General features: G+C 42.8%; 1 protein-coding gene, 1 long non-coding RNA gene and 1 pseudogene across 6 annotated transcripts in view; 2 read left to right on the forward strand and 1 right to left on the reverse strand.

Annotated features, from left to right (window-relative positions):
- The first annotated feature begins 8813 nt into the window (after positions 1–8813).
- On the forward strand, positions 8814–18998 carry LOC112073252 (eukaryotic peptide chain release factor subunit 1-like; annotated as a pseudogene).
- Positions 18459–20436, reverse strand: LOC112073253 (uncharacterized). Its single transcript, XR_002894490.2, has 2 exons — positions 20209–20436; positions 18459–20093 (listed from the first exon to the last, which is right to left on the reverse strand). It is a non-coding gene; the product is annotated as an uncharacterized lncRNA (long non-coding RNA).
- A 110-nt stretch (positions 20437–20546) lies between these two features.
- Positions 20547–27699, forward strand: part of LOC112073251 (F-box and WD repeat domain-containing 11-B) — a 21879-nt gene continuing 14726 nt past the window's right edge. For 2 of the 5 annotated variants that reach the window (XM_024140579.2, XM_024140580.2), the window contains exon 1: positions 20550–20709. In XM_024140579.2, coding sequence (XP_023996347.1) covers positions 20671–20709 — 39 coding nt within the window. In that variant the 5' untranslated portion in view covers positions 20550–20670. Of the gene's footprint in view, positions 20710–22808; positions 22914–26856; positions 26932–27699 lie in introns of those variants that run through there. The other 3 variants (XM_024140577.2, XM_024140578.2, XM_024140581.2) reach the window with 3 other exon arrangements.

Here is a 27699-nt window from a genome sequence, read left to right on the forward strand (position 1 = left end):
GGTTGCTGCAGTGCTCTCTCCCCTTGCCCATATTGGTTGCTGCAGTGCTCTCTCCCCTTGCCCATATTGGTTGCTGCAGTGCTCTCTCCCCTTGCTGTCTCAATGCTGTGCAGTCTTTATTTCATGCTTCCTCTTCCAATTTAGCTTTAAAAGTTCAAAACCATGTTGTCAGCCACTTACTAAATAGCAACCACTCTCTTCAGCTTGAAAGCTTTGATAATGACTTTTTTTCCAGCTAGTTTTGTACTTCTGTTTCAGTTGGAGGCACTTAGTCTGTGGAACTACAGAACAGAGAAATCTAATTGTGGTCACACAAAGAGCCCTGCCATTATTCAGACCTTTTTCAAACCCTCCCAAATCCAGCCTGCAGATTTAGAAACGGACACAAAGAGAAAATGCTTTTAAGGGTTCGCTTTGGGGGGGAATAAACACAGCTAGAAGCAGAGTCAGTCTGTTAAAAAGAACATAGTGTAATAGTTGTGTTTGTCATAGAGTTTTTTTCTGTAACCATTGGTGTGTACTGTTGACTGAGGAAGTGGAACATTCTATAACTTCTATTCTAAATAACCTCCTGCTTTTTTTCAGAATATTCTGCGTGGTAATCAAGTGAGGTCAGTTATCTTAATGTATCTAGCCCACAAACCCAGATGYGATAGGCTTAACCCATAAGGTAGGCTTTTGAACAGTTAAGCCTTACTCTGGAACAGTATCAGCACACCCACACAATACTCAGTGGCATTCCACTTTGATAATGACAGGCCTTGGATGATCGGACATATATATTTGCGGGTCTGAGCTGGGCACTATTTTATCAGTTGTCAGTACTGTATTTGTAAGGCTTGTGTTTCATTGYTCTTGTGATGCAGCGTAATGATACATTGCTCTTGCTTTGGCGTGCTTTGGCCAGCGGGAACACATCTTGAACGGATCTTTGATTAAAGTGTGAGACTCTTGTGATTGACACTTTGGCTTATCCCTTACGAAAAAAGATTCCAGTCAGAGTGCAGTATAACTGTTTTTTTTACTACAGTAATTTAGCAATTTAACTGCAGTTACAGTGCAGTACATTGCAGTTATTCTGCAATTACTGCGTCCAAAATACCACAGTTGACTGCACTTACTACAGGTTGCAGTTTTCAATCTTTTTTTGAAAGGGATACAGCACTGACTAAAGCTTCACACAATACATCACTGAGCTCTTCTACTCTTCAGCCAATCAGTTGGCACCACTGATGTTTCAATCTGTAAAATATAAGTGTAGTTCCAGGCAGGCACACAGCTAATATCACGACCTAACGCTGATTGCTCACATTCAAATCTCCCACTCTCTCACTCTTCCTCTGCTCCCTCTCACAGCCTTCCACTCCCTCTAGCTCCCCCTCTCTCTCGCTCATCTTCACTATCATTTTGTCGCTCGCTTATTTTCCCTATTTTTCTCCCTCTCTCTACCCTCCTCTCTCTCTCACTCTCTCCTCTGTTTTTCACACTGGGGGAATGTGTGAGAGAGTTTTACAGCCATGGCGCTCCTCTCTTTCGTTTCCCTTATTTTGTTTTTTATAGCTCAGAGATGTCTCCCCTGCGAGGCTGCAGTATCGCTCGCTGCATTGTCTCTCAGCCCAGAGWCTCTGTGGAGACGAGTAATGCACACCATGATTGGGCGGAATGGGGGTTGTTGGTAATGGGTGGTCATTTGACACCCGTAGAATCAACCTTTCATCTCYCTCCAAGATGAAAGACAGAAAGAGGAACTCAGGGGAAGAAATGTATGCTTTTGGGTTTTGGGCATTCTTTCTCTTTCCCTCAAATGTATATTTTTCTCAAATGCCCATCCTCCCTTTTTGTTCTCTGTTCTTATTTGTTCCTTCCTTCCCCCTCTCTCTCCTTCCCCCTCCCTAACTATTTCCATGTCCCTCAACCATAACAATATACAGTTGAAGTCAGAAGTTTACATACACCTTTGCCAAATACATTTAAACTCAGTTTTTCACAATTCTTGACATTTAATCCCAGTAAAAATTCCCCGTCTTAGGTCACTTAGGATCACCACTTTATTTTAAGTATGTGAAATGTCAGAATAATAMTAGAGAGAACTATTTATTTCAGCTTTTATTTCTTTCATCACATTCCCAGTGGGTCAGAAGTTTACATACACTCAATTACTATTTGGTAGCATTGCCTTTAAATTGTTTAACTTGGGTCAAACGTTTCGGGTAGCCTTCCACAAGCTTCCCACAATAAGCTGGGTGAATTTTGTCCCATTCCTCCTGACAGAGCTCGTGTAACTGAGTCAGGTTTGTAGGCCTCCTTGCTCGCACACGCTTTTTCAGTTCTGCCCACACATTTTCTATTGGATTGAGGTCAAGGCTTTGAGAAGGCCACTCCAATACCTTGACTTTGTTGTCCTTAAGCCATTTTGCCACAACTTTGGAAGTATGCTTGGGGTCCTTGTCCTTTTGGAAGACCCATTTTTGACCAAGCTTTAACTTCCTGACTGATGTCTTGAGATGTTGATTCAATACATCCACATAATTTTCCTGTCTCATGATGCCATCTATTTTGTGAAGTGCACCAGTCCCTCCTGCAGCAAAGCACCCCCACAACATGGTGCTGCCACCCCCGTGCTTCACGGTTGGGATGGTGTTCTTCGGCTTGCAAGCCTCCCCCTTTTTCTTCCAAACATAACGATGGTCATTATGGCCAAACAGTTCTATTTTTGTTTCATCAGACCAGAGGACATCTCTCCAAAAAGTATGATCTTGTCCCCATGTGCAGTTGCAAACCGTAGTCTGCCTTTTTTTAATAGCGGTTTTGGAGCAGTGGCTTCTTCCTTGCTGAGCGCCCTTTCAGGTTATGTCGATAGAGGACTCGTTTTACTGTGGATATATTTACTGTTTTGTACTGTTTCTCCAGCATCTCACAAGTCTTTGCTGTTGTTCTGGCGATGTATTTTGCACTTTTCTACCAAAGTACGTTCATTCTAGGAGACAGAATGGGGGGTCTCCGCCCCCATGAGAGGTTATGACGGCTGCGTGGGCCCATGTTTTATACTTGCGTACTATTGTTTGTAGCAGATGAACATGTACTTCAGGCTTTTGGAATTGCTCCCAAGATGAACCAAGAAACTGAACCAGGCACTGGTTTAGAAGTGGCCTTAAATAATCCACAGGTACACGATTCCAATTGACTCAAATAGTCCCCCCCCCCCCCCCCCGCTTTAGCCTATCAGGAACAGCTTCTAAAGCCATTGACATAATTTCTGGAATTATTCCAAGCTGTTTAAAGGCACAGTCAATTTAAGTGTATGTAACAACTTCTGACCCACTGGATTGTGATAACAGTGAATTAATAAGTTAAATAAATCTGTCTGTAAACATTATGGAAAAATATTGTGTCAAGCACAAAGATAGATGATACCTAACCCGACTGCAAAACTATAAGTTTGTTAACAAGAATTTGTGCCGAATAGTTTTAAATGACTCCAATCTAGTGATGATAAACTTTCCGACTTCAAAACGTGTATATATGTGGTATTAGTAAACAACTTTGGTGATATTTCCGTATCATCACAACATTAACTCATTGGTCACTGCATCCCTCGTGAACTCTCAACCTCTGACCCTGATATTGATTGGTGTTTGTTGATCTCGTCAATAACATGCAATGTGACCCTTTCGTTTTTACCCTTGCAGCTTCAACTCTGACCTCAGTCTGTGTACATCAGCCAGAGAGACAATAAAACTTCCCCATACTAACACAATACACACACACGCATACACACACGCATACACACCACACACAACACACACACACACACACAACACACACACACACACACACACACAACACACACACACACACACACACACAACCACACACACACACACACACACACACACACACACAACGTTCTAGATGACAGCTGCGCTAGTCCAACAAACACATAAATGGCCATATTTGCTAAAGTCTTCTTTGTTAATTCTATATATTTTTTACTTTTAAAGAGAAAAAATACTATGTGAAAGGGGTGTAATATATTGCCATGGAAGGCTGTGGCTTGTCAGTTGCATTTAACAGACTATTGGTGTGAAATCAATTGTTCCTTAATGTAGCTAGATTCATGTAGCTCTTCCATAGAAGCATAGTGTAGTGAGTTTCTTCAGTGTCTTATTTTTCCCCTTCTGGAGCTATAATGGAATGTGATGTTATGGGCTGAAAATATCTTGATTTTATTGTAACAGTTTCCACAATGTTTGTCTGAATAAATTTAAGTCTGTCCTGTCCTGTACCTACTCTGTGTGATGGTCTTATTTAAATGATGTCCATTTTTGCTGACCACACACACACCACAACACACACACACACACACACAACACACACACATCACACACACACACACACACAACACACACACCACACACACACACACACACACACACCACACCACACACCACACACACCACACACACACAATACTTATTACACCTACTCTGTCACTCAGGCATACATGAGCTAAAATCCTTTTACAAGTTTCATTGAGGTTTGGGAGTTGTGTGTTATTGCATTTTACATAGCTTATCCTTCATCCAAATGGCAATGGACTATATTGATGTGTCCCAGTGACATCAGTCAAAAGTTAACTCCCCTCACCAGACATGCCTTTGTCTTCATCTAATATGCCATATTAAATCTATCGATTTGATAATGCCCTTTTGTACTCAATTTGATTCATGCAGCTGGAAGAAAATCCATTTTTCAGTCTCTCTCCCTCTATCTCTTCTGCCCTRTCACTCCCTCTATCATTCTGAGTCTGTTATGGCTGTGTCATGGTGATTTAAAACTAGGTTAGGGCTGTGATCTGTGACTGGTGGTGTGGATTAATATAGCTATGGATAGAAACGGCGCATTAGGCACAGATCTAAGTTCAGCCTASCCTTCTCAAATCCATTTGGGGAAAACACACAATACTGACCTAAGATTAGTGTCTGAAAATCAAGTCGGCTGGGCCAGCCCGGTATCTTGTTCAGTCAACTTTCCAAATGTGAGCCATTCCAAGACCATTCCAAGATTGATGCAGATTGTTTGAGTGTTAAACGCCACTTGTTTCCTACTATTTCCCCTGCAGACTCAAGCCAAACAAAGACACTGCAAAAGCCCCAGGGATACTGTCAGGATGAACATAGGGTAATGTTTCCTCTCCGGGACAGCAGGCGTTATCAGGAAGAGGTGTTGACATAGCATGTTGACATTTGTCAAACCAGCCCCTCATCGGATTGTCATGTCCTTTACTTGAGGGCTTGATTGTTCCTTCTAAATATGACTTGCTCTCTCGTTTTACTCAAGCTTAAAACTCAGAAATAACACATCTGCTGTTGCTGTATCAGGGACGTGCTTGGTTGGTGAAAGGTGAAGGGTAACGTAGCATAAATGGAAACGTGTCCATTATATATTTAACTTCAACCTGCAGCGTTAAGCAGTTTGGGCCTCTATATCGCCACTAAGCACATCGAAAGGTTCTGTGCAAGAGGGCGAGACACTAACTCTCCAGGGCTCCCTCATAGATGAAATGTGATTGGCGTTTGCCCCATGTCACTCAGCTGTGGAGGCGGGAATTGTTTCCCTGGCTCCCAATTCCCTTTCAGTGTGACCRGTATGAGATCCATCATTAAGATAGACTGCATGTCCCACCTTCTTTAAATAGAGGTTATTGGGTTTAATCCAGTGCATTAATAAACTCTTAATAGCTCTACACAGTGGATACGGAGAGGATCCTCGACCCCCTCTCGTCTCACCGCCTCTCATTGCTATTTATGAAGCTCCAGCTCTATGTTCCTGATTAATCCACTTAATATTTAGGAGCAGATCAGTAAATGTCCTGTCTGCCTAAAAGGAAGACGTAGAGAGGAAAGAGAGGGAGGGAGAGGCAGTGATGTGACGAGAATGTAGACTCGTCTTGGTACTTTCTTCCACAACCCAAGACACACAGCAAAGCCCCAGCAATGGGCGCCACATCTTGGTACTTTCTTCCACAACCCAAGACGACACAGCAAAGCCCAGCAATGGGCGCCACATCTTGGTACTTTCTTCCACAACCCAAGACACACAGCAAAGCCCCAGCAATGGGCGCCACATCTTGGTACTTTCTTCCACACCACAAAACACAGAGCAGAGGCACACAAGATACCAGATAGACTCCGCCAGATACACTCACACACACACACGCATGCGCACACACACGCACACACACACACACACACACAGCAGCTGCTTAAGAAGATGTGTCTTTAGCGGGGATGCTAGTTATTGAAGTGCTGATGATTCTGATCCCCTGTCTGAATGTGTGGCAGACAGAGAGACAGTGAGACACAAATTAGCATGCGGAAAAACTGCTGCTTAATTCCCTCTGAGGTTTCAATGGTTTTCCCTGGCTTTCTGAAAGCTGCGTCTTTACACTCCCAACTGGACATGACGTTGTCAGAGGGAGAATAAATGAGCCAAGCATTAATGGGTCTTTTATATAACACCAGAGATTAGGAATCACAGTCATTTGATCAAGTTTTATTTGCATGGCTCCATTTACGCAGTCATTGATGTTAAGAAAGAGGCGGGCCCAGGCTTAATAAACCCTGTGCTGATGGAAATGAGAATGAAGCACTAACTGGTTTAATCATTTGACACATTCAGTATTCAGGGGTCTGAACTCCACCAGTCAATGGTAAATTCTGAATCAGAGTCATCAATATAGTCCCCCCTCAGCACTTATCCAAGGTCAGTTTTTGTGTTTGTCCTGCTTTAGGTCAGGATTAGGCCAGTGCCTGTCACTGCTACCTCTGTCTGCTCCAATGATTGTACTGTATATGTCAGCTCTTACAGTCTCCTGGTAGGGACAAAACTGAATGTGACATGAGGAACAGAGAGCAGGTGTGGGGTGGGGTACATAGTGATATGTGCGTGTGTCTTTGTGTCTCACCACATCCAACCCAAAGCGCCACCCATCCCCTCCCCCTTTGTTCAGTTTGTGACAAGCACAGGGATGCCCTTGAACACCTCAACATCCCTCCCTCCCCCCTCTATCCTCTCCCTCCCTCTATCCCCTCCGTCCCTCTCCCTCCCTCCCTCCCTCCATCCATCCCCTCCCTCCCTCTAGCAGATGGTCACAGATGGAAAGTGGAGCAGAGCGGACCTGATGGCATCTGTGTCGGGTCGCTCTCGCCATAACCCTCCCACACACACACATGGTCAGCCAACCTCTCTCATATGGTTGTCTCTACCTTAGAGGGGTCATCAGAAATCATTGGAGGTCATTGTAGGTTGCAGTTTCTTCTGGATCTACTACTGTACACAAAGACAGAACATGAGTTTCTCTCCTTGACTCCCCTTTACCTGTCTGAAGTAACAGAATGATATCACTCTGACCCTGTCTGCAGAGAATCTGTTGAGTTGGGGAAAATGTAACTTGTCTGACCAGAACACTGAACACTAGGCCAGATCCGTTTCCAGGCGACAGATTACAGCTCTGATGGCAGACAGAGGGTGATAAATGGGTGTTTATATTGTACTGGAGGAAGACTGCCTCGCAAACTGCTGTATCATTTACAGTCTGTAATATGGGTATCAGTGCAGAGGGGAAATTAGAATGGAATCTGAGATGTATGGAGGGCGGCAGGAGGGGTTGTGCACACAACACAGCAACACACACACACACACACACAACACACACACACACCAACACCCACACACACCACACCACACACACACACACACACACATTGTTAAAGGATTTCATTCCTATGTTTATCAACCAATCAATTAAAACACTCTGCCCATAAATAAGAATTTGTAAGATATTATCAGCCAAATGGACAAACCAGTCTTAAAATCAATCAATCATAGCGTTTATTCTCGAGAGTACTGATATAATACTTTACATCAGGTTATATAAAAGATGATGTCATAGGTTTTAATGTCTGCCACTTGTTAAACTATCTACACCAACCAAGGTCTTTCTCCTCTGGGAAGAGACATCATTCTAGCCTTCTGAAGATAAACCCTCTTTCTAACAGGAAACATAACTTAACATTTATGATTATTCATTCTTACAGTAATATAGTAGTATTTGTTTAGTTATAATTCTAAGTCAAATGTATTACATATTTTAGTCATTAACGACAAAAATCCGTAACACCACACCACAGCACACACCACACACACCACAACACAGTCACCACACACACACACACACACACGACACACCACACAACCAACACAGCACCACACACACCACACACACACAACACCACACGGTATGGTGTAGTACCATAAAGGTGCTTTCTTTTGTGAATCAATGCTGTCATCTAGTGGTGCAACACTGGACTTTAACTTTGGAAGCAATACTGTAGATTTTGTACTACATTGCCAATAGAAATAGTTGTTTTTAATGCAATTGGAAAGTATCTATACTCAATAGTATATAGTGGAAATTAGAGGCTTCCAAAACTGACAAAATCCATTCTTCCACCGACCAAACTTTGGTAATGTGATATTATGACTGATGGATATTTTCATTTCATGACATTGCTTAGCTAGCTAATGTTTTTTCTCTATTCAAGTCACTACAGAAGTTCAAGTGAACTTCAAGTTGTGATCCGTCGTAAAATATCCTTTTGACTACAAATCCCATGTGAAACATTTTGAGATGTCCACGCCCATTTTCGTATAATAGTTCATCACTCCAATCACCGTGCAGATATCCATGATCAACATGGAGTTTTGACCAACCAACAAAGTAACTCACAGTTTCAACGCGGTTTCCAGGAAGTGAGAATAACCGAAATCACATCACGCGAAGCTTGTGGAGAGGAGCCGTCATTTCACTTACGACTGAATCAACTAGCGTGGTAACCGTAGCGGCGTTGCCCGAGGCAGGTACGGTGTCGTCGATTGTGTTTGTACATGCAAGGTGTCTGGTGGAACGGMTTGACAGTTGAATATTTTAATTGTTTATTGATGAAGTGAGGCGAAGCTAGGTCGGGTTGCGACGTCATATAACGAATAGGTTGGGAAGTGTAAGTTATAGGCCTAATTTTTCCGCGCACTTTGCCGACACAGCAAGCGGGGTATAGTCTTCTTCCTCCGGGTAGGTCCACCACTGCTGATCCAGGTCCCTCTCGGACACCCACCTCTAGCTCCGAGAGGTACACAACTGTCACCCTGGCAACCTAAAATCCGATGTAACGTTAGCCAGCTAACGTTCTTCTCTTTCAGGTGCTGACGCGATTACAGCAGGAAAGATGGCGGATGACCCTAACGCGGCAGACAGGAACGTGGAGATATGGAAAATCAAGAAACTGATTAAAAGTTTGGAAGCTGCCCGTGGGTAAGTGGTTGAATACGATGTGTGTGCCTGGGTGTCGATATGCCGACGTGTCGATATGCCGACGTGAATGGACCATGTGATAACAGCTGGATAAGTGAGGCCGAATTTGGGAGTGGTAGCTTAGCTATGGTAGTTGGGTAGCTTGCTAACACAGCCAACTAATTAACTTTAGTTCCCACCAGTATTCAAAGTTCATCGTATACTTATTATGTTGATTGCCGTGTTATTTGTAGCTAGCTCGGTTGTTTGTGTGTTGATGTCCGGCTTAACTAACGTTAGCAACATGTCAGTTAACTGTTACCTAGCTGAAAACGCCGGCTACCGTGGATGGAGTCTTGAAAAATAGCGTGTTGGTGTGGTTATCACATTTATCTGTGTTCTCATACTAACCGTACTATTTGTGACGTGAATTGAGTATATAGTATGCCTATTGGTCATAGTAAGGATATACAGTTGAAGTCGGAAGTTTACATACACTTATGTTGGAGGCAATTAAAACTAGTTTCTCAACTACTCTACACATTTCTTGTTCACGAACTATAGTTTTGGCAAGTCGGTTAGGACATCTACTTTGTGCATGACACAAGTCATTTTTCCAACAATTGTTTAGACACAGGGAATTATAAGTGAAATAATCTATCACAATTCCAGTGGGTCAGAAGTTTACATACACTAAGTTGACTGTGCCTTTAAACAGCTTGGAAAATTCCAGAAAATTATGCCATGGCTTTAGAAGCTTCTGATAGGCTAATTGACCTAATTTGAGTCAATTGGAGGTGTACCTGTGGATGTATTTCAAGGCCTACCTTCAAACTCAGTGCCTCTTTGCTTTGAATATGGGCAATTAAAGAATCGCGCAAGCTCAGATAATTGTAGACTTCACAAGTCTGATTCATCCTTGGAGGAATTTCGAAACGCCTGAAGGGTACCATGTTCATCTGTAAACAATGTAGCGAAGTATTCACACATGGACAACCAGCTGTGTACGCTCAGAGAGGAGACGTGTTTGTCTCCTAGAGATGAAAGTTTTGGTGCAAAAAGTGCAAATCAATCGCCAGAACAACAGCAAAGGAGCTGGTGAAGATGTGGAGGAAAGCGGTACAAAGTATTAATCACAGTAAAAAGAGTCTATATGACATAACCTGAAAGGGCGCTCACAAGGAGAAGGCACTGTGCCAAACGCCATTAAAACAAAGCAGACTACGGTTTGCAACTGCACATGGGAAAGATTGGTACTTTTTGGAGAATGTCTCTGGTTTGATGAAAAAAAATAGAACTGTTTGGCATAATGACACCGTTATGTTTGGGGGGAAAAGGGGGGGGGGGGCTGCCATATGCAAAGAACACAACACTGTGAAGGCATGGGGGGTGGCCAGCATCATGTTGTGGGGTGCTTTGCTGCATTAGGGGCTGGTGCACTTCACAAAATAGATGGCATTATGAGTAGAGGTCGACCGATTATGATTTTCTTTTAATACCGAATATTGGAGGACCAAAAAAAGCAATACCGTTAATCGGCTGATTTTAAATAAAAAATTTTTACATTTAATTTATTTGTAATAATGAAATTACAACAATACTGAATGAACACTTATTTAACTTAATATATACTGAATACACATATTTAGCCTCAAATAATAATGATAAAAACATGTTCAATTTGGTTTAAATAATGCAGAAACAGTGTTGGAGAAGAAAGTAAAGATGCATTATGTGCCATGTAAAAAGCTATGTTTGTTCCTTGCTCAGAACATGAGAAATATGAAAGCTGGTGTTCTTTTAACATGAGTTTTCAATATTTCCAGGTAAGAAGTTTTAGGTTGTGGATTATAGGACTATTTCTCTCTATACGATTTGTATTTCATATACCTTTGACTATTGGATGTTCTTATAGGCACTTTAGTATTGCCAGTGTAAAAGTATAGCTTCCGTCCCGCTCCTCGCTTCTATCTGTGCTCGAACCAGGAACACCTCGACAACAGCCACACTCGAAGCAGCGTTACCCATGCAGAGCAAGGGGAACAACTACTCCAAGTCTCAGAGCGAGTGACATTTGAAACGCTATTAGCGCGCACCCCGCTAACTAGCTAGCCATTTCACATCGGTTACACCAGCCTAATCTCGAGGGTTGATAGGCTTGAAGTCATAAACAGCGCAATAGCTGCTGGCAAACGCACGAAAGTGCTGTTTGAATGAATGCTTACGAGCCTGCTGGTGCCTACCATCGCTCAGTCAGACTGCTCTATCAAATCATAGACTTAATTATAACATAATACACAGAAATACGAGCCTTTGGTCATTAAAATGGTCGAATCAGGAAACTATCATTTCGAAAACAAAACGTTTATTCTTTCAGTGAAATACGGAACCGTTCCGTATTTTATCTAACGGATGGCATCCCTAAGTCTAAATATTGCTGTTACATTGTACAACCTTCAATGTTATGTCATAATTATGTACAATTCTGGCAAATTAATTACGGCCTTTGTTAGGAATAAATGGACTTCACACAGTTCGCAATGAGCCAGGTGGCCCAAGCTGCTGCATATACCGTGACTGCTTGCACGGAACGCAAGAGAAGTGACAATTTCCCTAGTTATAAGAAATTCATGTTAACAGGCAATATTAACTAAATATGCAGGTTCAAAAATAAATACTTGTGTATTGATTTTAAAGAAAGACATTGATGTTTATGGTTGGGTACATTGGTGCAACGACAGTGCTTTTTTTTCGCAAATGCGCTTGTTAAATCATCACCGTTTGTCGAAGTAGGCACATCGATTATATGCAACGCAGGACACGCTAGATAAACTGGTAATATCATCAACCATGTGTAGTTTGATTGTTTTTTATAAGATAAGTTTAATGCTAGCTAGCAACTTACCGTGGCTTCTTGCTGCCCTCGCGTAACAGGTAGTCAGCCTGCCACGCAGGCTCCTCGTGGAGTGCAATGTAAGGCAGGTGGTTAGAGCGTTGGACTAGTAACCGGAAGATTGCAAAAATGAATCCCCGAGCTGACAAGGTAAAAATCTGTCGTTCTGTTCGGTGTCCAAAAATACTGATTACCAATTGTTATGAAAACTTGAAATCGGACCTATTTAATCGGCCATTCCGATTAATCGGTCGACCTCTAATCACGAGGTAGGAAAATTACGTGGATATATTGAAGCAAATGGGTCTTCCAAATGGACAATGACCCCAAGCATACTTCCAAAGTTGTGGCGAGATGGCTTGTGGACAACAAAGTCAAGGTTTTGGAGTGGCCATCACAAATCCCTGACCTCAATCCTATAGAACATTTTTGGGCAGAACTGAAAAAGCGTGTGCAAACAAGGAGGCCTACAAACCTGACTCAGTTACACCAGCTATGTCAGGAGGAATGGGCTAAAATTCACCCAACTTATTGTGGAAGGCTACCCAAAATGTAAACTTCTGACCCACTGGAGATGTGATGAAAAAAATAAAAGCTGAAATTAATCATTCTCTGGAATTATTCTGACATTTCACATTCTTAGGATCACCACTTTATTTTAACTGACCTAAAACAGGGAATTTTTACTGGGAATAAATGTCAATAATTGTGAAAAYCTGAGTTTAAATMTATTTGGCAAAGGTGTATGTAAACATCCGACTTCAACTGTAGTTAGTATGCCAAAAGTTCCCGGATGTCGTACTACATTCGCCGAAATACGAGTATACAACAAATCCTGCTTTGCAACTGGTTATATCTATACATTATGTCATGCCTTATTAGAACGGTTTTATTGATAATATCTGTTGGGAGAAAGTTTGGATGTTGCCACACACACACCTACTTGTTAATAAAATTAAGGAAGTTTCCTTTTAAAATTGTTCATAAATATTATCRTGCCAACCACTAAATGAAGAAGTTTAAGGAAAACATAAACTCAAATTGTACCTTTTGTAATGACCACCCAGAAACGGTGTTGCATCTTTTTTGGCATTGTATTCATGTAAGGAAACTGTGGCAAGACATCAGTAGATTTATAATTGAACACAGTTATGAAGATGTTACACTATTGTGGAGAGATGTACTGCTTGAATTCTTTACCTACGATAGAAATAAGTTGGAACAATTTTATGTAATTCATCTCATTATTCTTTTGGCCAAATTTCATATTTACATACAAAACACCACATTTTCTTACCTTTCAAAAGGAAATGTAACTATATTTAAAACTATACAATAACGCTGTTAGAATTATAATTCTATGTTTGTCCCTTAAGGGCCTTGTGTAATGTGATATTGTACCCCCTAGKCCCGCCCCTAGCCCAATTGTCCTTTGTATATTATTTATATATACTTGTGTTCCCACATGTACTTTCTGTAGTGATTTGTTGTTAATAAAAAATAAWWAWAAAATATAACCGGTGCACACTATTTCTGTGATTTTTAGGGCCCATTATGCATTTCTTCAGAAAATAGGCGTGGCTTCACAACGTTTTCAGATTTGAAGAAAATGGCGGAAAATATGCGGTTTAAGTCCAACGATAGCGGAAACAAATTCAGTGCTTTAACTAATTATGACAACTGTTGAGCAATGTAATACATTGCTTATCAAATAAGTTACCTTACATGTCATGTTGGCTGACAATTTCTAAGCTACCCTATCCTGGTCTAGGGGACTGCATCTCAGTGCTGGAGGRGTCACTACAGACACCCTGGTTCGAATCCAGGCTGTCCAATAGGGTGGCGCACAATTGTCCCAGCGTTGTCCGGGTTTGGCCGGTGTAGGCCGTCATTGTAAATAAGAATTTGTTCTTAACTGACTTGCTTAGTTAAATAAAGGTTACATTTAATTATTTTTRCCCCACATTTAAATTCCTTACGAAACGTATAGCATATGGTTACAACAGTATGTACCATGTTAGCTAGCTACCTAACGTTAGTTGGCTACAATACATCGACCTTGCCAGTATATCAACAAAATGCCATCTAACTATCCAACGTTTATTGACTTGATTATTCTCATCATTCTTAGTTTAGCTAAGTGGTATAGTCGTATGTTCTCAATGGACATTCGGGTGCGTTTGTAAATTCGCTGTGGCTATCTACTCCGATTTCAGAGCACTCTCGTCTGAGTGTACCCGGTGCCAGAGCGCATAATAAACCAGTTGAATATGGCCGGTGTCAGTAAACGTCYTCAAAAAAGCGTAAATAACTTGTTGCCAGCCGCACTGTTAGTCACCAACGCTCTGGATAACATGAAAACAGCCRAACCAGCTCTGCTAGGGRGAGTAAAACGGTCAGATTGAGGTGTTCTCTCATTTGTGTCTGGWAGTAGCAAGTTAGCTTGACTGCCGTTTTGAGGTCAGAACGCTTGGATCAACCCTACTCCTCGGCCAGAGCGTCCATTGACATTGCCTGGCAGTGTGCGTGCGCTCCGAGAGCGAAACACTCTGAATTTTCTAACTGACGACGTTCTGAATTTACATACYCTCGGAGCGCACTCTGGCACTCCAGATTTAATTTAAAATGTCTAGCTAGTAATTTSTTATGCTAACAAGCTAGAAAGCGGTTGCAATAGCAAGCAGCATCGACTTCCAGTAGACAGGTGAAGCGCTAGTACGCTCAACTGAAAAAGATACCATTKATTTACAGTATACTAAAATGAACTGATACTCATTAWGTATGTAGTATACAGTATATACTATGTTATCATGGGTATTCAAACACAGCTGTGTTCTCATATGCTGCGATAGACTTAGCAGTTAGTAGCGATGTTGGCTTGCTGTCGATATGGCATTGAGCATGTCTTCTACTTGGAAGTGGAAAGCATGGAATCTATACTCGATGAGTAGCAAGCAGCAATCCAATTGCCGTGTCCTATTCTTCCTTTGGTGACAATGTGTAACGTTAGTTAGCGGTCATCCATATTCATTTTGATACGTAGTTAGCAAAGCTAGCTCCGTGGATTCCTCGAGCTGTGACTAGGCAAAAGGGACGGCGTTGTTCCTGAAGTATTCGTGTCCACTGACGCAGGATCAACTGTCCTCTGCTAACGTTACATACATGCACTGTTGACCATTTGACCTATATTCACAAGCTAGCTACCCGTCTGTATGCAGCGTCCGCGTGTATAGTGAATGCAGACAATGTGGCTCAGTGGAACTTAAACGCAGTCTTTGGTGTCAAGGACAGAGCTTGTATGGAAACTGTGTGCCCCCCTCCCTCAACTTTCAGATAGTGGAAACCGGGAAGGTAATGTTTGGTTGCCAGTGGTGTCAGATTGTGTCAATGTRGAAGGGTGCCAGTGTCACACAAAGGTAGATCAGGTAAAATGAGAGAATCAACGATGGGGGGCTGATGGGTGGAAGGTTTGTTTTGTTTGTGGATGCATATTCCTTTCTTTCTTTCAGAGATTGAGATATGACTAAGACAGTTATGTACACAACTGGATGTGTGTATTTAGGWTGTCTAACCACCTGTCCCCCTCTCCTCAGTAATGGAACCAGCATGATCTCGCTGATCATCCCCCCTAAGGACCAGATCTCCAGAGTGGCCAAGATGTTGGCAGATGAGTTTGGCACGGCCTCCAACATCAAGAGCAGAGTCAACAGGCTCTCTGTGCTCGGGGCCATCACCTCTGTACAGCAGAGACTAAAGCTATACAACAAGGGTGAGTGACTGACTGCATAGTTGTGTGATGCTGAAGCCTTGACGACCTCATAGCAGACTCCAAAGCTACAGCAAGGGCCAGTCTGTTCTTTGTTGTGTGTATTTACTATGGGTCACTGGGTCCTGCCTGTGTTGACTGATAATCCCTGTCTCTCCTGCAGTGCCACCTAATGGCCTGGTGGTGTACTGTGGAACCATCGTGACAGATGAGGGCAAAGAGAAGAAAGTCAACATTGACTTTGAGCCTTTTAAACCCATCAACACCTCCCTGTACCTCTGTGACAACAAGTTCCACACTGAGGTAGGAGCTCAACTCAGTTCTGTCTGTCTCCTGTATGCGTGTGAATGCGTGTTGTCTAATTGTCTCTAGCGGCAATTGTAATGGAAATGCCCTCTGTCTTTCTCTCTCCCTCTCTCCAGGCGTTGACAGCCCTGCTCTCTGATGACAGTAAATTTGGCTTCATAGTGATAGATGGTAGTGGGGCTCTATTCGGGACGCTCCAGGGGAACACTAGAGAGGTCCTGCACAAGTTCACCGTGGACTTGCCCAAGAAACACGGTACGCTTCGTTCATCACACACACACACACACACACACACACACGCAGAGATAAGAACAAGAACATTAGATGTTATCCCCCACCAATACCCTTTAGCCAATACAATTTATCTCTCTCTCAGGCAGAGGAGGTCAGTCTGCTTTGCGCTTTGCCCGTCTGAGGATGGAGAAGAGACACAACTATGTGAGGAAGGTGGCTGAGACAGCTGTCCAGCTCTATGTGGCCAACGACAAGGTCAACGTGGCCGGAATGGTCCTAGCAGGGTCTGCCGACTTCAAGACTGAGCTCAGCCAGTCCGACATGTTCGACCCTGTAAGTGTGTGTGTTTTAGATAATCCATGGTTTATGCTGCATTAATCCATACTGTGATCAGTTCATTCTTTGTCAGGTTGATGCTTTTGGTGCAATTCCTCTGATTTTCTGATTCTGAGTGAATCAAGCATTTCATGGCCCACTGACCCCTGTTTTGTGTGCGCGCAGAGGTTACAGGCGAAGATACTGAAGCTGGTGGACATCTCGTACGGAGGGGAGAACGGTTTCAACCAGGCCATCGAGCTGTCGGCAGAGGTCCTCTCTAACGTCAAGTTCATCCAGGAAAAGAAGCTCATAGGTCTGTTTGTGGCACGTTGAGGTTAGATTTTGGGTTATCCCAGCGAATGTGTGTCTGTGTTAGGTGTTTTTGTTAGGGTTAGTGCAGATTGTTTCCTTGTGAATGGTAATGATAATTAGTGTGATGATGATTGCTTCCCATTCTCCATCCCCCATCACTAAATGTTTATTTTTTCTATCCTTTATTCCTCTTCCCCTCCATTCTTGCTCTCTCTCTCCTACTCGCTCACTCTCTGCAGGCCGGTACTTTGATGAGATCAGTCAGGACACGGGGAAGTACTGTTTTGGGGTGGAGGACACACTCAAAGCCCTGGAGATGGGGGCTGTGGAGATCCTCATCGTTTATGAGAACCTAGACACCATGCGCTATATTCTTCGCCTGCATGGGGCTGAGAGCGTCGGAACAGAAAACGGTACACACACACACACACTCCCCATGTGCAGTATATCCTCTAGCACCATGAAGTAGAACAACTGAGAAGAGAACGCTACACACACTTCACACGGTTTCTCATTCCCTGTCTCCATCGTCCTTTGTGTTTTCAGATGAGAAGACTCTTTARTTAACACCAGAGCAGGAGAAGGACAAGTCCCACTTCACAGACAAGGAGGTAAACCCTGTTCTCTATCCCTTGTTCTCACACCCACACGCAGGTACACACACGGTTGCCTTGACAACACTTTCTGTCCCTGAACCCATTCAGGTGGTTGAATTTGGTGTTAACTTGTTTACATTTCTTTGCCCTCTCAAACCTGTCCATTTGTGTGTGTGTGTGTGTGCTCGCATGTTCAGACTGGGCAGGACCACGAGCTGATTGAAAGCATGCCTCTGCTGGAGTGGTTCGCCAACAACTACAAGAAGTTTGGAGCCACGCTGGAGATCGTCACAGACAAGAGTCAGGAAGGGTCTCAGTTTGTCAAGGGCTTCGGCGGCATCGGGGGTGAGTCCACATCAACCAGTTGTTTTATAGAATTATAACATGGTGTCCTTTTGTTACGGTCATGTTGTYGCGGTAGTTCACAGCATGAGGTCAACTTCATGAACCTAATATTAGTAATGACTGTTCAGTCCCGCAACAGTCTTTATCCAGATAATTTACGCTTTCTTACTCTCTCTTTCAGGATGCTTGCGGTACAGGGTGGATTTCCAGGCCATAGATTACCAGGTGGAGGACGACGAGTTTTTCGATTTAGATGACTACTAGGTAGTCGAACTGAATAGGGGAGAAAGAAGGYAAAAGGTGAAGAATGACGAAATAAGGATAGAAATATGCCACTTTTTATTTTTTCAGCAAGTGAAAAGAGCCGTACTGACCATGTAGACAGACATGCATTCAATTTCAAACACGCACACATGTACCCATACATACACATCTAATAACACTCGCTGAAGAGTGAGATTTTCTTTCAATCCAGAGAGGGACAAAACCCTTCCTGAGTGAATCCCTGCCTTAGAGTGCTGGTTCCTTCCCATGGTTGGATTGGACTTGACTCAAATCGTTTTAGTTTGTTTATTTTTCTCCCCTCCATTTTGAATGGACACAACCGCAAGTTCCCAGCAATCCTCGCTCGCAGCAACCCTCCTTCCCCCCGGTCCGATGAAGACTTTGGACTCCATCCTCGCGTATAGAACATCTATTTTCCTTTCTTTACCTCATCGTGTCCTTGCCCTTCCTCCTTCTATCCCCCCTTAATGCTTTTTATATATATATATTTAGGCTTTTTATTTTTTACTGTAATTGCTGCTGTTGTATTTTAATTTTTACCTGGGTTTCTGTAGAGAAAGGGGGGTATTAAATTTTAACTGCTGAAAACCATTGCTACCTCCTCATCCACTGTGGTCTCAATCATGTGGAGTGTCGTTCCCAGAGGAACTGGCTCTACCGGCTCCCCTGCTGATGAACATTTTTATTTAGCCCATGAGCATCAGAGTGGCTGTAGAATGTGTGAATTGTTTATATGCTATCCTGTGCATGTATTTTATACTGAACAAAACTATATAAATGCAACAATTTTAAAGATTTTTACTAAGCTACAGTTCATATAAGGAAATTGAAATAAATTCATTAGGCCCTAATCTATGGATTTCACATGACTGGTAATACAGAGATGCACTCGGTTAGACCACTGGTCAGGTTTTTGACGTCTCGATCAACAGTGTAAAAGTTAAGGASAAAATGGAATTCAGAAAATGAACACCATCACCCATTCTACACGTTTTATTCATCACATATGTAAGAATATTTTTGCCCAGACATTGCTCAAGTTGGCCTTTACATCCCTGTTTGAAGAGATACATGCCTAGATTTGTCATTTTAGCCATTATATCCACTGTCTTTTCAAATGATCTGCTGCTTGTTTACTAGTGTTTAGAAGTACTGCAGAATGAATATGCTTCCACAATCAACACAAATCTTCCACCCATCAGCCCCCCTCACATCATTCTCTAATATTACCTGACCCAACAGAAATGTATATATWTTTTTTAGTTGGCAGTCCTAGTGCCGGGAAGGCAAAGTGTTCATCATACTCATTGTAAGATGCAAGTCATCGCTGAGCCTGGATATTTAATATRGTTACAATAAGTGATGATTACTGATAAAGCTTTGTGTTTCCCAGTATGTTAACATCTTCAACCATTTGTCCTTCTGKTTGGGGAGTCACTGGAGGTGCGTTCAGTTCACTTGAACGTTTGCTACGTGGCCGAACGGTTTCTACTGAACGACAAGTGTCCTAAAAACGTTGAACAGACTTTGAGGTACGTTTGCTCCGGTTTGGTAGGTGTGGAGAGCGTTCTTGGTGGGTTTCAATTCATCCCGCCTGGTCGCCAGTGTAGGCATATTTTGTATCCGCTGAAAATTGAATCAATTCGATTTGGAAGCGGGCTGGCTCCCGGGCATGAGCCAGGTGTCCTGTTCAAAACAAAAATGACGTAATTAAGCACATGTAGTAATGACTACGATTATGCGTTTCCCATGCAAAAGGGTAAATGCTGCCTTGACAAAATGATCGAGCGGTGCAGATTACTGTTCGATTTGAGAATGGTGCGCCTCCCCCTCAGCTTTCGCCCGATGACGTGACGGGCCAGGTGCCCCGCGGCTCAGCATAATCGAATCTTCCCATTATACCTCAGTGATGCTAGGTGTGGCTGACAGCGTTCCACAATCCACAACCAACCCATCTCCGTTTTTCAACTGGTTGTTCAGTACAGCACCGTTTCTGTTCAATTGAACGTCAAAACGTACTGAACGCAGCCCGGGGAAAGCCGTGATAGCACGACAAGCCAATCATTATGGGGCTAATGCACGCCTCTTTAGCTTAGCTCGGCCAATCAGAGTGTCTGGTTTTGAAGGGAGTGCCCCATCCCCCACTAAACACAGCCCTGCCAAGCTGTAGTTTAGGAAGTTTAATGACGTCTCTGCATTTGCAGGCCGCCGACGCAGGGTTGGGTTTCTATTTTCACAGCCGAGATTCGGGGGGAACAACAACATGGAGCCGGAGATGGAGGACAACACGTTGGAATTAATGGTAAGCTTTGGTGAGATTAGGTCCCCGGGGTTGCTATTGGGCTCGAAAAGGAACCGTGGAGCCTTGAATCGAAGGCTGGCGGGGTACCAATTCGAACCGACGGTCAGGAGAGGTGGAGGAAAAATGAGGGAGGGCCTGAAAGAGCGATGTTTTTCCTTGAGTATACTGGTCKAGCGATTGACTAGGTCATCGACACCTAACTATCTTTCAAAGTGACAGGACAGTCCCTTCCCTTTGCAGTGGACAATTTGAATCATTAACATGTAAAATAGTCGAAAGGTTACTTAAAGTCGTCCGCTGAAGAAAGCCAAGATTTTCGGTGTAGCGTTTCACTGCAGTGACGCTGCGCCACACGGCCCAGTGTGTCATAGTTAGTTAGCTAACTAGTTAGCCTGTTAGCTATGGACTCAACATACATGACTAGCTATAAAAATGTATATTAAGATCATATAAACAGAATGAAGCGTGTTGCCCCCACCCCTCTTCAATGTCGATATGTTATTGTAACTAGTGTGCGTGTTTGTTTATAAAGCTGCGTAGAAGGAAGTGGGCATCAACATTAACTAGTTAGAAAGAGGTATTTAAATTGTTAACTCCATTACTAACGTAGTTGGGCACCCTGACATTGTGTTGTGATTCATTAATCATTTCAATTTACTTGACACTCAGTAGTTTCATTTTGACAGCTACATAAATGCCAGCTGTCTAAGTTAGCTAGCTATTGATGTTGTATTTGGTTTTTCATCTTGTCATCGTTCAATTTACCAAGGTAGCTAACGTAAGTTCGCAGTATTCATTGGTAGCTGATTAGCTAGTTAGCTGAACTAGACACATGATCCGCCCAAAAGACATATCATATTTCGGGGGGTTATAGCTGTTTGCCCAGAGTTCTAGTTTGTTAGTGGTTGTTCTGACATCATTTTTTATAGAGGACGTCAGCTAATTGCCAGTCTTGACAGGCAAATGTGAGAGTTAGCTAGAAGCTGTAAACAGAGTTTATAGCTACAGTAAGGGGGATACCTATTCAGTTGTACAACTGACTGCGTTCAACTGAAATGTCTTGCCTAAGCCTGATATTTACAGTAAAAGGGTCTGATCAAAAAGTAACGGATTTGGTTCCAGCCAGCAGAGAAAGTGAAATTCCACAGAACAAGACTGTCTCCTCACACAACAGCAAGGATGGCATTACTTTCATGATGAATCAGAAATGAGTAATACTCTCTTAAGTGATTCACCTGTAACTAACTAATGAATCTGTCAGGACTTGAGTTTTTATTTTCCTATTTAGGTAAACGTCACACCCCTCTCTAAAACACAACTACTTTAAAATGAGCCCWGCAAGTAACTACATTGAACATGAGCTAGGATATGTTTCTGTTCTATTTACCCTCAGGCCTACCCAGGACCCAGGAGTAGCCTTTCACCGACCCATATTATATGGCCTACTTTCACTGAATTGTTTGGCAATGTACACTCATGTTGGGTTTGTTGTTTTCTGTTTGTGTGTGTGCATTTTGTCCCTATGTAAATCACTAACCACTTCCATAGTGTGAGGATGGCAGAGCAGAGGGCAGGGCATTAACAAAAATCAGAGTGCAGAAAATTGACAAACATGCCTGTTGCCCCTCCCACTCCTCTTCCTATCCCCACCCACTTCATATCTAATAATGCTTTTGTATGTCTAACTATGCCTTGTGTTTGAAAGTGTGTATGTCTTTTTTCGCTCACTGTGCAAATGTGCTTGTAGTTCTAATACTGGTTTTTCCCCTCACTACCCCAAACTCCTCCTCCCTTCTCTTCTCCTCATCCTCAAACACTGGTTTGGTTACACATCTCTCTCCTCAACACCAATCTATTCTTTCCTCTCCTATTCTGTTTGGTCATCATTGTCTTCACTCCTTTTTTAAATTTACGTATTCTTTCCCTCTCTGACCCTCTTCCTTCTGCTGCGCTCTTATCTATCCTCTTAACCTCATCTCCTGTCCTCCCCTTCATCTCCCTTGTTCCCTAATCTCTTTTCCTCTCTCATCATCACCCTTTCTCTCCCTCCCTGTGTCATTCCTGTTTTCTCTCCTTTCATTCCTCTCTCTCTCTCACAGAGCTCTGTGCCTCGCTCTCTCTGGCTGGGCTGCTCCTCGGTGGCAGAGAGTTTGTGTGCACTCAGGTGCCTGCAGAGCATCCCCTCTACCCGGGCTCACAACCAGGTTCTGCTACTCTCTCCTCTTAATTCTGACCGACCTACCTGCTGCCCCACTCTCTCCTCCCTCCTCTTCACCCCCTAACACCACACCACCACGTACTATGTCCTGCATCCTCCCATGGCCCTTTTGCCTTCCTGCCTCTCCCTCCCCCAAAATCTGCTCTTCTCTCAGGCACCTCTCTGGCATCTTCTGCTCCAAGGTAGATCCAGGCCAGCTTCCAAAAGATTGTTAACGTTACACCATAAACTGAACATTGATGATAAACCACTGTGTGCATAATAGGCTAACACGTGAATCACAGGAACAGGCTTCTATCAAGCCTGGCCAAYCCTAGCAAGTACTGATTGAAGTGAAAGTTAAGCTTCCAGTAGCTAGGCTGCGTCTCTTCCTCCCTCACAACTGTCAAGAGGAAGTGTTGCATGTTTTTATTTTTATAAAACAAAAAAATAAAACAAATTCTGTGGTTATTGCACAAGTTCACCTGGTAAAAGTTGTTTAATTAATCTGAGTCAGAATAGCGGAGTTGGCTGGGGGGACAATAAGGATAGGCTAACAGAGCATGTTGCCTGGGGAGCAGTGCTAGGTTGCCTGGAGGTGTGTAGGACTGGGGGTGTAGTGAGGCTCCGCGGTATGCTTGCCTGGGTGTCACTGGCTGCCTGTCTCTATGGCCTAGGCTTCTCTCTACACCACCGGTCTGTCTGCTTTGTACTGAACTGCTAGTGTCTGCTTCAGCCCTGATTTTGTGTGTACCCGTCTGTCTGTCTGTGTACCCGTCTGTCTGTCCGGTTACTATTGGTTTAAAATGGTGGTCACCAACCGGTTGATCACGATCAACTGGTCGATGTCCAAGGCGTTCCTAGTTGATCACCAAACATTATATATATTTTTTGAGTTYGCYMTCCRYGRYCRYGGAKRGCRAAGTGTTCCCATTTTGAGCCATTTCATGTATCTGAAGGTAGAACTCCCCTACCCGGCAGGCCCAGAGCGCAAATCAAGTGCCCTTATAGGCCTACCACTGGCCAATCCAGATAGCTCAYATCACCATGTCTGAACAGTGTCCTGGAGCCGTAGACTGTAAAAAGAAGCCTGGAACACACAGCAAAGTTGATACTGTGAGATTTCCAAACTTTWAAAAAAGATGGCTAGAGAGACTCAATGAATACAGCAAAGAGCTGCTGTTTTTGAGCAAGGTCATGTTTAAGTTATTCAGCACTGTCAAGACTGTTCAATGCCTTTTATAAGCTATAACATGCACSTTCTCCCTACTTCCACTCACGCTACAACCAGCACTGCAGCTGTAATGAATGAGTAAAGCAAAGTGTTCCGATAAGCTTGCATTGTTAATATTAGAGCTAGAGGTCGACCGATTATGATTTTTCAACGCCGATGCCGATTATTGGAGGACCCAAAAAAGCCYGTACCGATTAATRGGCCGATTTTTGCAAAAATGTATTTGTAATAATGACAATTACAACAATACTGAATGAACACTTATTTTAACTSAATATAATACATAAATAAAATCAATTTAGCCTCAAATAAAAAGTGTTGGAGAAAGTAAAAGTGCAATATGTGCCTTGTAAGAAAGCTAACGTTTAAGTTCCTTGCTCAGAACATGAGAACATATGAAAGCTGGTGGTTCCTTTTAACATGAGTCTTCAATATTCCCAGGTAAGAAGTTTTAGGTTGTAGTTATTATAGGACTATTTCTCTCTATACGATTTGTATTTCATATACCTTTGACTATTGGATGTTCTTATAGGCACTTTAGTATTGCCAGTGTAAAAGTATAGCTTCCGTCCCGCTCCTCGCTTCTATCTGTGCTCGAACCAGGAACACCTCGACAACAGCCACCCTCGAAGCAGCGTTACCCATGCAGAGCAAGGGGAACAACTACTCCAAATCTCAGAGCGAGTGACATTTGAAACGCTATTAGCGCGCACCCCGCTAACTAGCTAGCCATTTCACATCGGTTACACCAGCCTAATCTCGAGAGTTGATAGGCTTGAAGTCATAAACAGCGCAATAGCTGCTGGCAAACGCACGAAAGTGCTGTTTGAATGAATGCTTACGAGCCTGCTGGTGCCTACCATCGCTCAGTCAGACTGCTCTATCAAATCATAGACTTAATTATAACATATAACACACAGAAATACGAGCCTTTGGTCATTAAAATGGTAGAATCAGGAAACTATCATTCGAAAACAAAAGTTTATTCTTTCAGTGAAATACGGAACCGTTCCGTATTTTATCTAACGGATGGCATCCTAAGTCTAAATATTGCTCTACATTGTACAACCTTCAATGTTATGTCATAATTATGTACAATTTGGCAAATTAATTATGGCTATTGTAGGAATAAATGGACTTCACACAGTTCGCAATGAGCCAGGCGGCCCAAGCTGCTGCATATTCCGTGACTGCTTGCACGGAACGCAAGAGAAGTGACACAATTTCCCTAATTATAAGAAATTCATGTTAGTAGGCAATATTAACTAAATATGCAGGTTRAAAAATATATACTTGTGTATTGATTTTAAAGAAAGGCATTGATGTTTATGGTTAGGTACACATTGGTGCACCGACAGTGCTTTTTTCGCAAATGCGCTTGTTAAATCATCACCCGTTTGGCGAAGTAGGCTGTGATTCCATGATAAATTAACAGGCACCGCATCGATTATATGCAACGCAGGACACGCTAGATAAACTAGTAATATCATCAACCATGTGTAGTTTGCTAGTGATTATGTTAAGATTGATTGTTTTTTTTATAAGATAAGTTTAATGCTAGCTAGCAACTTCTTGCTGCCCTCACGTAACATGTAGTCAGCCTGCCACGCAGGCTCCTCYTGGAGTGCAATGTAAGGCAGGTGGTTAGAGCGTTGGACTAGTAACCGAAAGGTTGCAAAAACGAATCCCCGAGCTGACAAGGTAAAAATCTGTCATTCTGCCCCTGAACAAGGCAGTTAACCCACTGTTCCMAGGCCGTTATTGAAAATAAGAATTTGTTCTTAATAACTGACTGGCCTAGTTAAATAAAGGTGTCCAAAAATACCAATTASCGATTGTTATGAAAACTTGAAATCMGCCCTAATTAATTGGCCATTCCGATTTAATCGGTTGACCTCTAATTAGCGCCTTGTCTTTTTTTAATATCGAAGAATATTTCACTTTCTGATCATAGGAGTAACATGAACTGGTGCATGAGACAGAAATAATGCAGTGCAACTTGATTTTCGCGATCAGCTGGAAGACTATCGCCTTTTCTCAGTGGAGGGACAGTGGCTCTGGTGAGAGGCAGCCTAACCACTGCTCCCRCCCTCCCCTCAGACTGACCATCAGATGCAGGTCATCAGTCCAGTAAAAAAATAAGTGAATTATTATGCTCACTTGGCTGTACCTCAAGTAACACAACAAATTATTAACTTTTTACATTTCAAAATGTTCTGAGAAGAACAACATTGGCAGGGCCATTCAAGCAGTGATAATGTATTGGGCCTATGGCCTACTGCACAAACCTCATTGTTACAGGACCTATTTTAATTGGTTAATGTTGCATAGGCATTACCTTTTGTACGTCTTTTTTCTTCATGTAAAATAAAGATCTTCCATCTTGACTCACAAAGAGGTTGGTGACCACTAGTCTAAAACGATACAGTGCAACATCAGGTTGATTTTTGCAGATGAGGTAGTACGTCTATCCTCTGAAGAAATACCTTCTATGGTTGTCTTCTACTGACATCCATACACACCTGGACAGGGCTCTCAATAGTCTGACTGGTTCAGATGAAGTGTGTGTAAGGGACACGGACATATTGTAAACCTGCGCTGTCATTTCTCCATACAGAACACGTCAGTCATGTTGTCGTCTCTCCATACAGAACACGTCAGTCATGTTGTCGTCTCTCCATACAGAACACGTCAGTCATGTTGTCGTCTCTCCATACAGAACACGTCAGTCATGGAGTCCCAGAACCACGTAGACGACCTCTCCCCAAAGAAAACCACAATTCTCACCAAGGTGTGTGTAGGTGGATTATGASTGTATGTCATCTATGTAATGTGTCTTAGAGATTTAAATTATAAAATGTAATAATCGTCCTTGAAAAACACTTAAGTTATGACAATGGGAAATTAGATTTTAGTGGGAAGGGAACTCATAGTGCATGTGTGTGTGTGTGTGTGTGTGAGGGATGTGCGTCTTTCCTATTCAAGACGATTGGATCCGTATGTAGAGACATGGTCTACTATACAGGAACGATACGTTTTAGTTTGAAGCGATTCGGTTTGACTATAGAACGATACTATTTGATGCATTAGTATTTGTTGCGTAAACATACATTTTCCGTTTTTTTTATTAAAATCTACTGCAGATTGAGCTCATGAGCTGGGCCTCTGCTGAATCTGTCTGAGCTGACTTTTGTGTGTACACTATCTAWWCAAAAGTATTTGGACACCCCTTTTCAAATTTGTGGATTCYGCTGTTTCAGCCACACCCCTTACTGACAGGTGTATAAAATTGAGCTCCCTGCCATGCAGTCTCCATAGACAAACATTGGCAGTAGAATAGCCTTGCTGAAGAACTGTGACATTAAACGTGGCACCATCATAGGATGCCACCTTTCCAACAAGTCAGTTTGTCATATTTCTGCCCTGCTGAACTGCCCCAGTCAACTGTAAGTGCTGTTATTGCGAAGTGGAAACATCTAGGAGCAACAACGGCTCAGCCGAGAAGTGGTAGGCCACACAAGCTCACAACGGGACCGCTGAGTGCTGAAGCGAGTAAAAA

This window comes from Salvelinus sp. IW2-2015, unplaced genomic scaffold (genome assembly GCF_002910315.2).
Source record: "Salvelinus sp. IW2-2015 unplaced genomic scaffold, ASM291031v2 Un_scaffold2199, whole genome shotgun sequence".
NCBI classification, from domain to species: Eukaryota; Metazoa; Chordata; class Actinopteri; order Salmoniformes; family Salmonidae; genus Salvelinus; species Salvelinus sp. IW2-2015.